Consider the following 16,589-nt stretch of genomic DNA (forward strand, 5'->3'; position numbering starts at 1 on the left):
GATTAAAAAACATGAAATTTAGCACTTAAACTTAATTTTTCTCAAAAACCTTAAAAATGGTTTTGATATAAAACCGTTCCCAAACGTAACAAACGAATATTTCATTTCAAAAGGGTGGCCACAAAATGGCTAAATTTGAGAAAAACTCCATGTTATTTCTATAGGAAAATTTAACTTTTTCACCAAAAGGGCTGAATCATTTTCTGGAAATGAAAACCACCCTTAGCAACTTTATTTTTTATAAAATTAACTAATGGGTGGATCTTTTTGAAATTTTAACCACATATTGAGGGCTCAAATTGTAGTTCTGTGGAATATTTTCAAAACAGTTGAAACAATACAAAAAAAGTTACATCCAAACAAAAAACCCTCCTTATACATTAAGAGCAGTATGAAGTCTTATCTAAGAGAGCTATCGCTCTCCTAGAATTAAACGCTACAATCCTTGTAAATATCACAAACGAGCAACTGTTTCTTTCATTGACTACGCTAGATATCTAGAGGTAAATATAAAATATGTCGCATGTATTTGTTATATAGTAAAGCTTTGACACGATCCATTTTGAAAAGACTGAAAAATGATACATAATTTTGGGCAAATGTAATTTTGGTGTAAAAAACGAAGATAAGTATTTTTTCAAATAATTGATGTTTTATAATCATGTCTTTAAACTGAAATATTTTAATATTTGTTACTTACTTTTATTAATTATCTTATGATTTTATGTTAAACGAGGTGTCAGCTGATATAAGCTGATATTTTTTCCTCAGTAAAGAAACTATTTTGTAACTTAGCGTTTCCATAAAAAATATAAGAGCAGCGTTATTTACTTTGTTTCGAAGAAATCCTTTTGGTCCGATGACTTCGTTGAAGAGATGTTTGGCCACGTGCGAGTCAACCGCCCCCAAAGGGTCATCAAAGAGATAAACATCGTCATCGCGATAAATTGCTCTGGCCACGTTGACCCTTTGCTTCTGACCTCCACTCAAGTTGATACCCTATCATGTGAAATTAGTAAACGAACGTATTACTAACGAAAGCAGCCATCTATGAAACTATGAATAAAACGTCGCATCGAGAGGTTTTTGAAGTGCAGCGCATTATATTTTGCAATCTATTTCCACAGCTTCCGTTTGAAACAGACCATTTAGGGTTCGAAAATTACGGTAGTTTTGGAAAATGGTAAATGACGCCGTAATTTACATCGCAAATTAAAGTTCAAGGTAATTTACCAAATTTAATAAATAAAAGATATTGATTGTTTTTAAGCTAAATTATGAAAAATATCACTTTTTATACCATTTTTATTTCCTTTCTTTAATAAGTACGCGTGAACGGCTAGAGGAAAATTTTTATGCGTAACACGATTTAAAACATGGAGCTTTTAGACCTTTTTCTAGATGAAAGAAATAAGAATTCGGTGGTAAACTACCACGGTAATTAACATTTTCGTGATTTACCCGAGAAAATCGTAAATTATAGTTACCCTGATAAATTACCGTGTAAATTACCATGGTCATTTACCAATTTAGAACCCTAAACAATCATTATTTGGAAGGCTTTCAGTGGGCATGTGTTTGATAACATCCACTGTCCCATGTTATGCGCGGTAGCGGGAAACCTTTCATGGCTATTAGCGAATCCAAGAACTTGATAATGTAATATTGTTAAGCCGTCTTGTATAGAAACACTACTACAGTTCCCTCCCTCTTATTTGATTTGTATGTATTTCTAAACGTATTTAAGAAGCTGGGGACAATGGCAAGCGTTCTCCGTTTAAAATCCTTATCGTCATTAAATGACAGTGCCATAAATCATGGAGGAGTGAAAAGGAGCGGTATTTTGTAGTGAACTAATATTCTAAAGCGCAAGCCTAAGTGGGAGAGTTATTATGTTGCGCCTCTATCCAATGCAAAATGTACAAATTTCAAATAACCTCGTACAGCCAACGGACGTCTTTATTTCTTGTCAAGTTCTCACGAGAGGGCAGTTCGAGTTTTGTGGAATTCTGATGCCACTATAGTCTGTCAAACGAAAGAAGAGCCCTGAGAAATTTGTCCAAATTGGTGTCGCCACCATCGACCCCATAGTACTTTATCAACTTGTTTTGTTTTGTCAATAGTCGTCTGTAATATAGTCTGCTACATACAGATACTTTAACTTATGTCATTAAAATATATTGCAATGCTAGTTCAACAAAGATAAAACTGGTGTCTTGTCGTTAATTTTGTTTTATATTCTTTAATACTCGGTGATCGTAAAAAACCATGAAACATAAACGTATTAAATATATATTGCAAAATGTATTGGTTCTATTGTGATTAAGCCTATCTGTATATAGCAGACTATATTACAGACGACTATTGACAAAACAAAACAAGTTGATGAAGTACTATGGGGTCGATGGTGGCGACACCAATTTGGACAAATTTCTCAGGGCTCTTCTTTCGTTTGACAGACTATAGCCTGTGTTTAATGGTTTTAGATCATAACGTAACCTAAGACCATTAAATACAGGTGAGCTGGAATGGTGATACGGCGCGTGGTTCTTTTACCTCAGCGCCTCTATAGCGCCAGGCAGCGACCAGTATTGAAACTTTTTCGACTCAAGCCATAGCCATAACATGATCTTTTATTCGAAATGTTTCGGGACTCTTCCGCTAGGGGCGACGATAGTAGATGGCATTGGAAGAATAGGGGCTTTGGCTTATCATTACAGTCCATCTCTGTTTAATAGTCTTAGAGTTTCCGTTTCTCCCGTTGTGGGAGTTAAAATTTGCGATGGTCATTTTAAAAGCGAGTACAATTCCTCTCCTTTTCTAACTCTGCCCGCATAAATAGTCGGACATTGCAAAGGAATGAGAAAGCCAGAATGGATTCCTTTTTTAACAAAAATGAATTCATCTTTTTTTTACGCCGACCTCACTTCAGCAAGAAGAAAAATTTGTTCTCGCAACATTTTTCGTTTAAATAATACAAACTTTTTCTCCGATTCCGTTTCATCGTCAGCGGGCTACGAATGAAACGACTAGACCAAGAGCCAGTGGCCTGGATCTTACCTCATAAAGTACAAAAGGTCTGACCATTGAAATGAGTTCAGTTTTGATGCTCATTAATAGATTTGGTCGTCTTACGCGTCACAGCTGGGGCATTTGAGGAGGGCGGGGTCATGTTTGACCCTAATGAGGTATGATTTCTTACCTCATGAGGTATGATTTCTTACCTCATGAGGTAAATGAATAAAAAAGGTGGCAAATGATAGAACTGGAAATGGCGATTACAAATATATGAAATCTGACGTCATCAAAGGGGGCCATCAATAAATCAGACGGGGGTTAAAAGGGTCGAATGAGTCATGAATTCTTACCTCATGAGGTACATGTATGAATCCGGTGTTGTTTGATAGATCTGGTCGTGCTAAATAACAGAATATAAAATCTGACTGGAAAATACGCGGCTTAGGCTTAATCTGACGGCCTGATTCTTGCGACAGACTATGACAACTTCGTGCCTCATAAAGCTAGATTCCCACTCGACCGAATAAAACCGGCGCAAATCACGCAGCATACGGTAGAAATTTTACCTTACGCTGTAGACTGTTCACACTACGACTGAATTTTGAGTTTGGTGGTAGATATTTTTGGGTCACGTGACAGATTAGAGTGGTTTCCATAACATTTATTTCGCACTCTGAATTGGTATCTCTGTCCCATTGTCGCTTAGATCGTACAAGAAAGTATATTTTCTAACCTCCTCAATAAAGACTTCCTTATTAACATCTTACCTCTATATACTTCCATTAGAGACATTTTTCTTTCTTCGTGGCATGTTTCTGACCAAAAAAAATACATGGCGGCTATCAATCTATCTAGCGTATGCGTGCACTCTTGAAATTTATGACGTAGTCAGTGGGATAAGTTCATTGGCTGAGACACCGGCGTAACGCCGAACACGACCGAAAAATAGAACACAACTTGCGCCCGGCCGAGCGGAAATTCCGTCGGGCTCGGCGTAAAGATTTTTCGGTCGAACCCCTTTCTGCCGGGTTTCCGTCGTGATTTCCGTCGAGTGCGAGTCTAGCTTAAATGTAGCAGGTGATATATTGTAAAATCAGCCCCACTGATGTCAAGTTCATTAAACTTAACCAGAAGTGGATCATATTACAGCACCCTAGAAGTACTGAACGATATAACATCGCTGTGCATCAGCATTGTCTCCCAGCACTGAAGCGAAAAGGGTATATGCGAAACGCAGCGGCGAATTTGTGAACTAAACTAGAGGAATGATTTTGGCGCGAAAGAAATTTTTAATAAGCGGGGCAACCAATCGGAAGTAAGTGATAGCCAATGAGGAAAGGTTTGAGAGAGAAGAGCGCCGAAGGAAACAAGTTGTTCCATACATAGTGTTGGGTTGTGAATATAATAGTGGAAGTCCACTTTATTTTTCCGACTTCAAAAAATTAATTGGCGGTCTATAGGTATTTTGCGCAATTTTCAAACGCTTGTGTTGGAAAGGAAATCAATATGAATTCAAATGATCAATATAGCCTTCATCATGAAATAACATTTTTCAGGCATTCCTAATACAGCACTGAGTTTCCACCGATTTAAAGGTTTTTAGCGGGGATAGTTGGACCGATTTATTACTAATTGTAGGATACGTGCGTCGACATTGAAATTTGTTTTCCTTTTTAAGTCTGACAAATTTTTTCAATGCTTTAACGTTTTCCGTTTGCGAAAGATACTGGTCAATATTTTTCAGTTTTACAAAACGTTTTAGTCGCTTACGGTTAAGTGCTTTTAATATCACATAAATCGTGTTAAGATATGTCTTTCATTTGGGCATTGTAATTAAATACACTGATCCTAGGCCTTTTTCCTAATTAGCAAAAGAAAAATAAGCAATTCTAAATCAAAATTACAACGCGATAACATGTTTCACACTAATCACGACACTGACAGCGGTCTGACAGCCCTTCCCATCAACCAGAATTTCCGTAGGCTAACGTAACTCCAGATCCGGGTTAATGGGCAAACTAATCTTGTGAAACTGAGCTATAGATGGCGGGCTTGGATTTCCTGGAAGACTTATGACTTAACTTGTTTGAGCGAGTTTTCGAGGTAATGTGGTGAAATACTTTTGACTGTGATAAATGAAATGAACTTAAATCAGCATCATTTAATAATAGAGCTATACCAATTCAGAGTGCGAAATAAATGTTATGGAAACCACTCTAATCTGTCACGTGAACCAAAAATATCTACCGCCAAACTCAAAATTCAGTCGTAGTGTGAACAGTCTACAGCGTAAGGTAAAATTTCTACCGTATGCTGCGTGATTTGCGCCGGTTTTTTTCGGTCGAGTGGGAATCTAGCTTTATGAGGCACGAAGTTGTCATAGTCTGTCGCAAGAATCAGGCCGTCAGATTAAGCCTAAGCCGCGTATTTTCCAGTCAGATTTTATATTCTGTTATTTAGCACGACCAGATCTATCAAACAACACCGGATTCATACATGTACCTCATGAGGTAAGAATTCATACCTCATTCGACCATTTTAAACCCCGTCTGATTTATTGATGGCCCCCTTTGATGACGTCAGATTTCATATATTTGGAATCGCCATTTCCAGTTCTATCATTTGCCACCTTTTTTATTCATGTACCTCATGAGGTAAGAAATCATACCTCATTAGGGTCAAACATGACCCCGCCCCCCTCAAATGCCCCAGTTGTGACGCGTAAGACGGCCAAATCTATTAATGAGCATCAAAACTGAACTCATTCCAATGGTCAGACCTTTTGTACTTTATGAGGTAAGATCCAGGCCACTGGCTCTTGGTCTAGACGTTACGGCTGGTTTTTCGAGTGAACTTAAAGCTCAATTAAAGAATTGTTGAGATGCAAAGCATAGGCCTGAGCGATTACATTTCATATTCCTTAATAACATTACAAATTCCGTAACTTGGTTTATACTCCCTTCTTGAACCGGTATGAAAGTATCGCTTACTTTTGGTAAAATATAAAAAGAAAATATGGTTAATATGATTGAACCTCACTATTAGTTTAGTATAGTTACGTAGATATAAAGCTCAATTTCATTTCGATATTCCAAGTAGATTATAATACATACTCTTTCACCGATCTCCGTTTCGTCGCCAGCTGGTAGTTGGTCGAGGTCTGGTTGTAAGGCACATGCGCGTATGACGTTGTCGTATCTTTCCTGGTCCATGTTGTCGACGAAAAGTATGTTCTCTTTGAGTGAGGCGTTCTGGATCCAGGGTTGTTGAGTGACGTATCCCACTCTCCCGGCCACTCTCACCACTCCTGCCAACTTCCGCATTTCGGAAACCAGAGCGGACAAGAGGGAAGACTTGCCACAACCCACCGGACCCACCACAGCCACCAACGAACCACGGGACACTTTCAAATTGATATCCTGAAGAGACGCCGGTGCCTCGTCCCCCAGGTTCCAATGAAACGTTCCCTTCACAATCTCAATTGCTGAAATTTTGAATTCAAAGAAATAAACTGATCTCGTTTTTCAAGTCCCTAATTGACATACCAAATTGGACGTTGCTAGTCATCTTCTCCACGTAATGCTTGGTTTCCCCACGACTCAATAGGTTTGCAATTCTCCTTACCGAGACGTGTGTCTGTAAAGAACCACTTGGTAAACTTGAGTAATTTTGAGATGATTTAACTAAAGAATAGGTCATCGCGACAATACTGGCAAGAAACAATACCTCTTTATTGGGAAAATATTTTGAAATTAGCTTCCGTTCTTGCTTTTACACAGTAGGAAGATGGCAATCGAATGATACATAATATCAAAAGTATATGTTAAAACCTGAAGTTTCGATCAAGCAGGTGAAAGGGTGCCAGGTCATACCCTCGCCCCCAATTTCCCGACCTACTTTGAGTGGCGGAATTGGAAACTATCTCGAGAGCTACGTCTAGGCCTATTTACTGCACTTATGGTGTCTAGCATTTTTGGTTACTTGTATCGTCTGTTAATTAGGTGACAACCACACACAAGGGTGGAAATTTTTGATATATTCTATATATTATTTATAATATCCAAAAATATGTAGCTAAAAACACAAAGTAGTTTAAATTTCTCAAAACTAAAGAAACTTTCAAATCTTTGTTTGCCGGTGAACAATATATTTAGTAGAAGAAACAATTTATCTTTGACCCCCCCCCCTGACACCGTTCTTACCAAAACTAGGATATTTATTAAATCCGGAAATGTAAACATTGACGTCGCTAATAATCGAACCAACTGAAAGGAGACGAATGCTTTCCTCGAGGTCAGAACGTTATCGTCGTCGATTAAAACGTACATGGCGAAACACGGTGTAGTAATCTGAAAATTTTGAGACAAAATCTGTAAAAACGTATAAACAATATGGTAGTAAAGGGTGTGCAAGCTCTGAAGATGAATTTTTTCACATAATGAGATGACGACCGCCAACAGTAAAACCAAATTCAACCAGTGTGTTGAAATGTGGCGTTATCTTAGCGGAACTAGCTTAACTTGAGGCGAAAAGAGGGTGTGACATGCTGGGCAGCATAAGTTACCCACAATGCATTAGTTTACTTGGGCCTAAAATTTCAGCCACTTCTATCGCAAACCTTAGTTTTTAGCCACATTGCATGAGTGAACATAAAAAAATCCCTATTTTGTCCAATAGATGTCACCCAAGGAGTAGGCCCATTCTACCGCAAAGTATGCTGTGTGCAAGATATCTCTGTAATGGGTATAGGCGTTTTGCTTTTAGACAAGCTGGTTCCTCCAAGGCGTTATCGCCTTTCTTGAGCCAGGCGCAAGCGTAGAGATTTCGGGGATATCCGGCATTTTGAGTTGAGAGAGAACGCTTGGAGAAGAAACTATTACGGAACTAAAATCTCTACAGAACTATGTTCCCCAGGATCCATAATAACAGAAGTAAGATAAGGGACTAGGAGTATCGAGGTAAACAAATTCTTCACTTGGCGAATGTGAATATTCAACGGTTGGCCCTCTGGTAACGGTTTCTGAATTTTCCCTCCAAAACGGGAGACGCTCGCGGTGGTAGACGGCCGAACTAGATTCAAGGAGCCGCGTCCGTGTTACGCGGCTTTAGGTTGAGGGGAAGAGAGTAGGAAATGTTTTTGGAACTGGATCAATTTTTTTCTCTCAAGTGTAGGCGCGATGGAAGCGGCATAAAATCCTCACTAGTCCCAGGATCTATTACCAATGCTAGTGCACTTTACTTCTAGTCCCTTATGTTACTTCTGATAATAATAATCCACTTCTTGTAAAGTTTTATGTTCATACCAAAACCGGTATGAGAGAAGATATAAATCCATTTGTTCCATGGAAGAGGCCTTGTTTCTTCATGAGTGCAATTTCTTTCTTCCTGATTTCAAGAACGATTCTGTTGAATGATCTCTCCCAGGCGTACAACTTCAAGACGCGGATTCCGTTCAAGATTTCGCTCATCATTTTCATTCTTTTGTCCTTCAGTTTCATCAGCTCAATCTAATAGACGAAATAAAAAATCCAATCACAAATAATTTGCCGGTGGTGATATTCAAGTAAACGTTTCGCCTCAATCAGACGAAATGTCGTAGCTTAAACGCGAGTTACAAGAACCTAGGTATTTACAAGAAACCTTGCGGCGTACGATCGACTCTTAGTGATTATAAGTACTAGTATTAAAGCTATTTCATCCGCGCTTGCTGTACAAGGGTAGATGAGAAAAAGAATAGAATTGTTAGCGCTTTTTAGAGTGACAGGAACCCACTAGACATGATACAAACTAATGTCCCTACGACCCCTTTTTTCCAGTTTAGACCCGCAAATTTTAATACTATTTCATCCCACAGTACACCTTCTTTTCAACTCCTCCCAATCTGAACTAAACGAGTTTTCTTTCTCTATAGTTCAGGCAACATGCTTTCGAAAGGGCTTATTACAAATTGCTGTTAACATTTCTTTGATGAGTTCTAGTGTAGATGGTTATTAATTTATGCGTATTCTACAGGGCCGGTAGGCCCTTGTAGATATGACTTGATACTCTTTTGTTACGTTAAAGCAAAATTGACATGCTTATACCAATTTTCCTATGGAGATTAACATGGGGTTTTTCGTGATATTTCACCACCTCTAACTGAAAAACTAGAGCGTAGTTACTTTTCGGAATACTCTTAATTTAACAATTAAGTATTCAGGATGTGCTTTCGGCTAGTTTAATCAGAAAAATTAAACATAAGTATGTTAATTTTAGTTAATTACGGAAGTACGGCTCTTGAGTTAAACGTCAGGTTAACCCATTTCTTCAATTTTCAACCAGATTGAAAACAAGGGAGGGCCTAGCTTTGTGCCTGATAACAAGTTAAGTTGACATTTTCAAATTGCTTCATTCTGTGGAAGTTGAACCTATAGCGCGAGCAGCCTGCGTCCGTGAGTCGCGTGATCCAGGAGGCTATGATCTTAAGAAGATACAGGCTCCATGGTTGAACTTGTTTTTGAGCAGTGGACGCTTGTTTAGTATTTTCCGAGCTTGAACAACTTTATTTGGATTTTCTAACTAACTATAACACCCTTAGAAACAAATACGTCGTTATCAGGCCGAATTTTCGTCTAGAAAAGTATTTCAGGTAAATAATTACAGTTAATAGAGGTTTTTATATCATTTAAAGTAAGCTTTTCGACGTTCTTTACGGCCAAGGCTTAAGTTGTATTTTAGCTTGTCTATGTAATATAGTGTTTTTTATGTTGTCTTTCCTTTTAAAGATTATAAGGAAGCTAATTTCCAGCTCTGTTTTGGAATTACAAAATACGCAGTCTCCTTCGATTCATTCTACAAATCCCAACCCTAGGGCCTAGGTTTTACGCTACTTAATACTGTATTCATGACAGTTTGTTGGCCCTTCTACTTAAGTAAAAAAAGCCATATCTATCCAAATTATTATGGTTTAAAAATCAAGGGTAGTGTTTTCACCCTGTGAAGAATTCAACTTCAAAATATTACAGGAAAGATGACAAAATTTTCAATGTGTTTTCCCTACGGCAGTTAAAAGAGTGGTGTTTACGTTAGCGCAGTTAATTCAACATTCTCATTTGAGGACAGGTATAAACGGTTTCATTATTTGTTAATCTTTCTAATCACTCATAATAATGATCGTTAAAATACATCAAAAGCGCATACATTTAAATTTTAGGGTAATTGCAATTAAAGTTAATATTTTATTGAAACTTGTATTACAAACTAAATGCACAACAACAAGATAAGCCGTTAAATTAAACTTAGTCAAGTATAATTAATGTGAAATTAACCCAAAACACGAATGTTTTGGGTAAATTCATGGATACCTTATAATTAAACTAACAAATTAAAATTAAAAGTACACTTATCCTTCACCCAGCCTCCATTTTCCTGTTTAATTCTTACGATTAATTAAATTGTCATTTAAAAGCATTTTTTCCCATTTTTAAAAGAGAGCCATTGAAAAGGCGCGATATTTAAAAGTTTTGGGTCAAAATAGTCATTGTTCCGCAAGAGTCAAACAGTCACTCCTCTAAAGTTTGCTGTTTAGGAGAATTTCTTATTCAAACTCGTATAATAAACTGCAATAACACTAATAAAAGAAGATAAGCCGTTAATTTCAATTTAATAACCATATTTAACGTGAAATTAATCGAAAACAACAGGTTTTTTGAGTAACTTTAGATAACCCTAAACTGAAATAACAAAATAAGATTAAACTACGCGAGTTGTTCTTTCAGCCTAAATGTTTTCGATTTTAACCCTAAAATTAATTACATTATCACTTTAATGCATAAATAGGCTCCAAATACAAAATTTTAGGGTATTAATGTGTCAAAATGTAACTTTTCCATTTGAATTTTAATATATAATTAACATAGTTCACCAGCAACAATTTAATCTGGCAACATTCAATGTAATAATGTTGCCAATAAAACAAGGGCGTGTAGTCCATAACTAAGCCACATCGCAACATCGCTAGCCATCTCTCGCTATCCCTAATTCAATAAATTTTCTTCTTCAGAAATATCACCTAGCATACCAGATAAGTCTTGGAATTTGGGCCTCAAATTTCTACCTCTAATCTGTTTGGTACACATCAACGTCAACGTAAATGTTCAACATGATTACCATTGTGGTGCAGGCACTCTTCATCTGTTCATGTCTTGCAATAACTTTACAAGCAACGAACTCATGACGCAGGAAATCCAAGTAAATGCCTTCAGAGATTTTCTTATCAAGAAAAAGGGTCCGATAATTTGGTTTCCAAGAATGCCCACCCAAAAATGCACGTTATGTAGGTTTAAGGTTCCATCCCTATATAGCCTCGTCAGAGACAGTACCTTTCTAAAAATAATGGATCGGCTTCAATTAGTTCACGCAAAGGTTTTGCCGTCTTGTGTAATCCGCGTAAACATCATGTTCAATTTGCCCTGGTTTGAATACACTGGCATTTTGCTTAGAGACGAGACTAATTAAATTCGATCCTAACTGCTACGTAACGACGATTACTTTTCACTACGGCCTTTTTTCTCGGTTAAACAGACAACTCGGACCTTCTTCAAAGTTATTCCCAAAGAAACCTTTATGTTTTCCTTATTTTGTCCAAATTTTAAGGTTAGGGGTGTTTAAAAATTGGCCAACCATTATTACAATGGTTTTATTACAGTATTTGTGCCTTTTTAACAGGCGTATTGTTACAATTGTAACACTACAGACCTTGTATTTCTAATGGGACCGGCAATACCACAACACTGAGCCGAAAAACCAGGATGGTAATTGTTTGGACCTATCGGGTCAGGACATTGGAGGACCAAACATACCGCGGTGTCACGTGTCGAACGTTAAAGCACTCTTAAAAATGTTGGATTGTTTCTGACCCAAAGTGGGTTATTTTTCAACTCTTTGCTGGGTCAGTATTTAACCGACCCATTTTTTTGGGTTGTTGTTCCTTGACTCTAGAATTGGTTGTTATTTAACACAATGTTGAGTCAACGTAAACGATAGCTAAGATTTGGGCTAAACAGTAACCACATTACTGGCTAAATTGAAAAATCATATTTGGGTAAAAAAACAACCCTAGCAAGGTTTAATTGTAATTTTGACGCAACTTTGGGATAAAAGGTAGCCACATATTGGGTTAAATTCTTACATAATTTTGGGTTGAACGAAACCCTAATTTGTGTTGTTTAAAACCTCTCAAAATAGAACCCAAATTGCTGTTTATTACAAAGCTAAGCGTTTTTTCCCACCTCACGTTCCATATTTCAGCTTGCACCATATTTTAAGATCGCTGATTAGTTTTACCTGACGTATGTCACGGAGAGGTTCTAATTTCGTCTGTTGTTACACACCCCAGGGCACCGCATTCGCAGTTGAAAAATCGTAGCAAATGTGCTCCAATTTCCGGACCGCATTTACAGGTCCCGGAAATGTGGAAAATTGCATTCCACTTATACTGCCTATTATTCCATTGTCTGCCTAATTCCACCATCCTCTACTTAAAGGTCCATCCCACATGGACACCAGTCTGTACATACTGGCTCCTAATAACCACCATCGTCTGGTCTTTTTGTCCATCCTATATGGACACCAGATTGTACATACTGGCTTCTACTCCATCATCATCGTTAAAATTAAGATGAACGCGGCGATCGGCTAGGGTTACGAGAAACGTCTAACCTCCCAATGGTGGGACTTCCATCAAAGGTTCACGCAATTGCGCTGTTCTGATCCATTACTAAGATTCGAAGCCTTATGTACCGATTTGAGTAAGACGAAACAACAGGCGTATACTTCATTTAAAACGTCAATATTAGTCTATATCTTAATAATATTCAATAGTTATTTTTTAAAACGATGCAACCCGCAATAAAGTAAATAACTATCGAAGGAAATGTGTAATATTAATTGTATTTATTTTAATACTTAAGATAATCATGTTTATCAACTCAAAATTAATAGAGAAAGAGTAACAAAGTCGCCTCAACATCCATCTAGTATACAATATCGTGTATTTGTATGCTAGGTTTGCCTAATATTGCAAATGACCCAATTTGGGTTACTACAATAACCAAATTTTTTGGGTTTGAAACAACCCTATACCAAACTACCAGGAAATATTTATTCAACTGCTACTGGATTATTTTTTAACCAAATTTTAGTTAAAATTCAAATAGCCCAACTCATTCAACCCATGAGTTTTAAGAGTGAGCGACCTTCACCATTATACACACCATGACCTGCTCAAGCTGGCAATCTTTGAAAACTCAACTTTGAGGAACTTCCGGTCTCTTTAGATATACAGGGTCTTTCAGTGTAGCAGCTAAGTAGTAGAATTACAGTAGTTAGTCTCGTTTGCTAGCAAAATGCCAACCTGTTCTAACCAGGACAAATTGGACCGCACGTTTATTTTAGGTGAAGGTCGCGGTAACGTTCAACTAAAGGCAGTGCTTTATGCCGAGCGGTCTCCACACCGACAGCATTCGGGTGCGAGCACCTTCGTGATTTCGGTAGTGCAAGATCGTGAACGTATAAGCGACTGTATAGTCTGTAATGAGGATAGAGACTTTGACGTCGTAGAAAGTTTTCAAGCCAATCTCATACTAGTATAGAGCCGTGGAACAAGAAGTTGCACTAAGCCATTCTACTGTTCGTGCCAGTTTACAAGGGCATTAATACCGGCATTATCATACCCCCCCCCCTACATCAAGCCTTAACGGACGAGGATTTCCTAAGACGGCAATACCATTAGTCTTACCATGCGTCATGAGTTTACTGCTTGCTAATGTATTGCAAGACATGGACAGTCGTCTGGAAGAGTGCCTCAACCACAATGGTAGACACTTCGAATATTCTACAGGGCCGGTAGGCTCTTGTAGATATGACTTGATACCGTTTTGTAACGTTACAGTAATTTTCACCCGCTTTTGCTAATTTACGTTGAGCTGTTTGCCAAACAGTTTAGAGGATGCAATTTGAGGCCCAGGTTCTAAGAGTAATCGTAGGACTGTGCTTTAAAATATTTTGTTGCATTCAGGCATATTCTCCAGTTTTAAAAGAATTAAAAACTTTTGTTTACGGAGATATCCAACGTGATTTTATTAAAACATTTAAAATTTCTAAGAGACGTTTCGGGCTGCGGCTCGTCATTCATGTCTCTGAATGACGAGCCGCGGCCCGAAACGTCTCTTAGAAATTTTAAATGTTTTAATAAAATCACGTTGGATATCTCCGTAAACAAAAGTTTTTAATTCTTTTAAATCTTAAATAACCGTGACAATAATAACTATGTGTAACCTTTTTATATTCTCCAGTATTCTTTTTGTACCTTGTCGCTCGTTGTCACTTGCATACAATAAAACATGATTTCTAAACATTTATTTACACCCTGTATAATTTAGTATGACATCACACGTGGCAGTATTGGGGGTTGTACATAAGCTGTTGGTCTGATCTCGACAACACTGTATGTGTATACAGTGTACGAAACAAATATTTTTCTTCCATATTTCAAATACCGTCGTTTTTAGCCACATCGTTTGATGTACATCTAATGATGGGGGTATTAGTCTGGCTTGGGCTGAAGAAGAAGAAGAAGAAGAAGTATCGTTCGTCTTTTTAAAGGGAGAGCGAAAAGAAGCATTTTTGATTTTCAAAGGGCGATTATGATTTCTCTATAACAATGCATTACGAATGCACTATGCACATATGAATGAGCGCATTTAGAGTGAAAAGGGATAAATAGTGTTTAGGTGATATATTTCATTCACTGGTGATATTAAAGGTGGAAAGGCTGATGATTTATCTATAACAGTACAATGCGGATGCAGTGTGAAAATATTAATGAACAAGCAGTAATATATGTTTATCTTTTATGAACACCACAGTTTGTCATATTGCCTTACCGTAAATGAGAGATTTCATTCTCTCTTTAAAATTTGTCACACTTTAAGCCATGAATATTCTAAGAATCAGAACAACTTTCTATAGAATAAAAAGTTCGGGGTTTACACAAAGAAAGAACTCAAGTTGGGTGTTTTACCGAATGCTTCCGGGCATAAGTCCATGTTATAAATCTAAAAGAGTCTATGTTGTAAACTCATCGAGTGGATAATCACTATAACTATCTGTTTTTAGCCACATCGTTTGATGTACAAAAAGTCATTGCCAATTTTAAAAGGGATTGGGATTATTTAGTGGTTCCAAGCAATCATTTTAGCACTGTTAAAAGCAACGCGTCGAGGGGCTATTCACTAATGAAGATTTTCTTTCATTGGTGATTTTTATTGATGCTTTTAAATGTGATAGGGATTTATTGATGATCTAAAATGGATGGGGATTAAGGGTAACTAATACCTATTCCTAAGATAGAATGTTCTCGATAGATGGAGCCTTACAAACGATGGGGCTCTAATTTGGCCGGAGCCATCTTGTTAAACTTCTTTCATAAATAAAGTACAACATTATTTGCTTATGAAAATCAATGTTATTGGATATAAGTTAAATGTAATTAACGATAATTAAGTACTTCTTTAAGCAATTAGAAATAGATCAACCCCAAATGTATGACGGTAAAGCAAAAATAAAATTATTCAAATTTTAATTACATTAAGACTGAAGTGACAGATATTATAAAAAAACGTCTTTGTTTAGACCATGGCAGAAAAAACAAACGATATGTGTGAGGTTTATCATTTGACTGAAGTTCAGATATTGCAATTGTTTTAGTTATTTTTATCCATTTAATCCTTAATCAATATTAAATTCAATCAACTGATTTTACTGTTAATCGATCAATTCCCTCTAAATTAATTGAAAAAATTACTTATCTACGCTTTTTCAAGAACAATTACATTTTCCGAAAATATTTTATCATGAAATTAATTATTTTGAGACGATTACTAACTTGAAAGCACCTTGACGGGCATAGTTTTAATTAAGGCTGGCTTGACAAATTTTGAAGTTTGCACCAAAAAAGTTCAAATCTGTAGTAAGTTTCTGAGAAGACTGATGTTCAAGAAATTATGATAAATAACTTATTTTTCTCAAACTTATTTATAAACTAATGTCGTCCTCATAAGACAAAGCAACAACGTTTATCCTGTGTGGTTTCTTTTATTAGGTGGCACTCTGTAGCACACGAAAAATATATTATTTTATTTTAATGTATGCGCTTTTGACGTAACTCCCCCCCATTCCTTCATATTCCCAATATATACAATTTTACAACCACCAGTGGTTCCAGTGTAAAGGTCATCTGAGCCGTCGCAACACATACAGCCAATATTATCATATAGTTCGAAACCTTTTCACATTAGTGAACGGTACATGACTCTCCGGACTTGCCCGCCAAACTTAATAACCTAAAACTATAAAACATTCGTGTACTTGAATGATTACGGTTGTGGCTTGACACTCGATAGCGCCTGAAGGACCAATCACTCAGTGTAATCGGCGTACATTTATAAGTGAGTGGACCATTTTGGAAATTACATACAGATAACTAAAACACAGGGGTGATGCCACCATTGAGGTCTTCTCTCTCTCTCTCT

General features: G+C 37.1%; 1 protein-coding gene across 2 annotated transcripts in view; it reads right to left on the minus strand.

The window, feature by feature from the left end:
* LOC149602858 (ATP-binding cassette sub-family C member 3-like) overlaps positions 1 to 16,589 on the minus strand; it is a 37,246-nt gene that overhangs the window by 16,078 nt on the left and 4,579 nt on the right. For both annotated transcript variants that reach the window (XM_089860335.1, XM_089860334.1), the window contains exons 10-14: positions 8,322 to 8,525; positions 7,221 to 7,367; positions 6,564 to 6,654; positions 6,132 to 6,502; positions 832 to 999 (exon numbers count right to left, since the gene is read on the minus strand). In XM_089860335.1, coding sequence (XP_089716461.1) covers positions 832 to 999; positions 6,132 to 6,502; positions 6,564 to 6,654; positions 7,221 to 7,367; positions 8,322 to 8,525 — 981 coding nt within the window. The remainder of the gene's footprint in view (positions 1 to 831; positions 1,000 to 6,131; positions 6,503 to 6,563; positions 6,655 to 7,220; positions 7,368 to 8,321; positions 8,526 to 16,589) is intronic.

Source organism: Phalangium opilio, unplaced genomic scaffold, assembly GCF_054372755.1.
Source record: "Phalangium opilio isolate 3A_F unplaced genomic scaffold, DU_Popi_V2 ptg000352l_1, whole genome shotgun sequence".
In the NCBI taxonomy this organism is placed as follows: Eukaryota; Metazoa; Arthropoda; class Arachnida; order Opiliones; family Phalangiidae; genus Phalangium; species Phalangium opilio.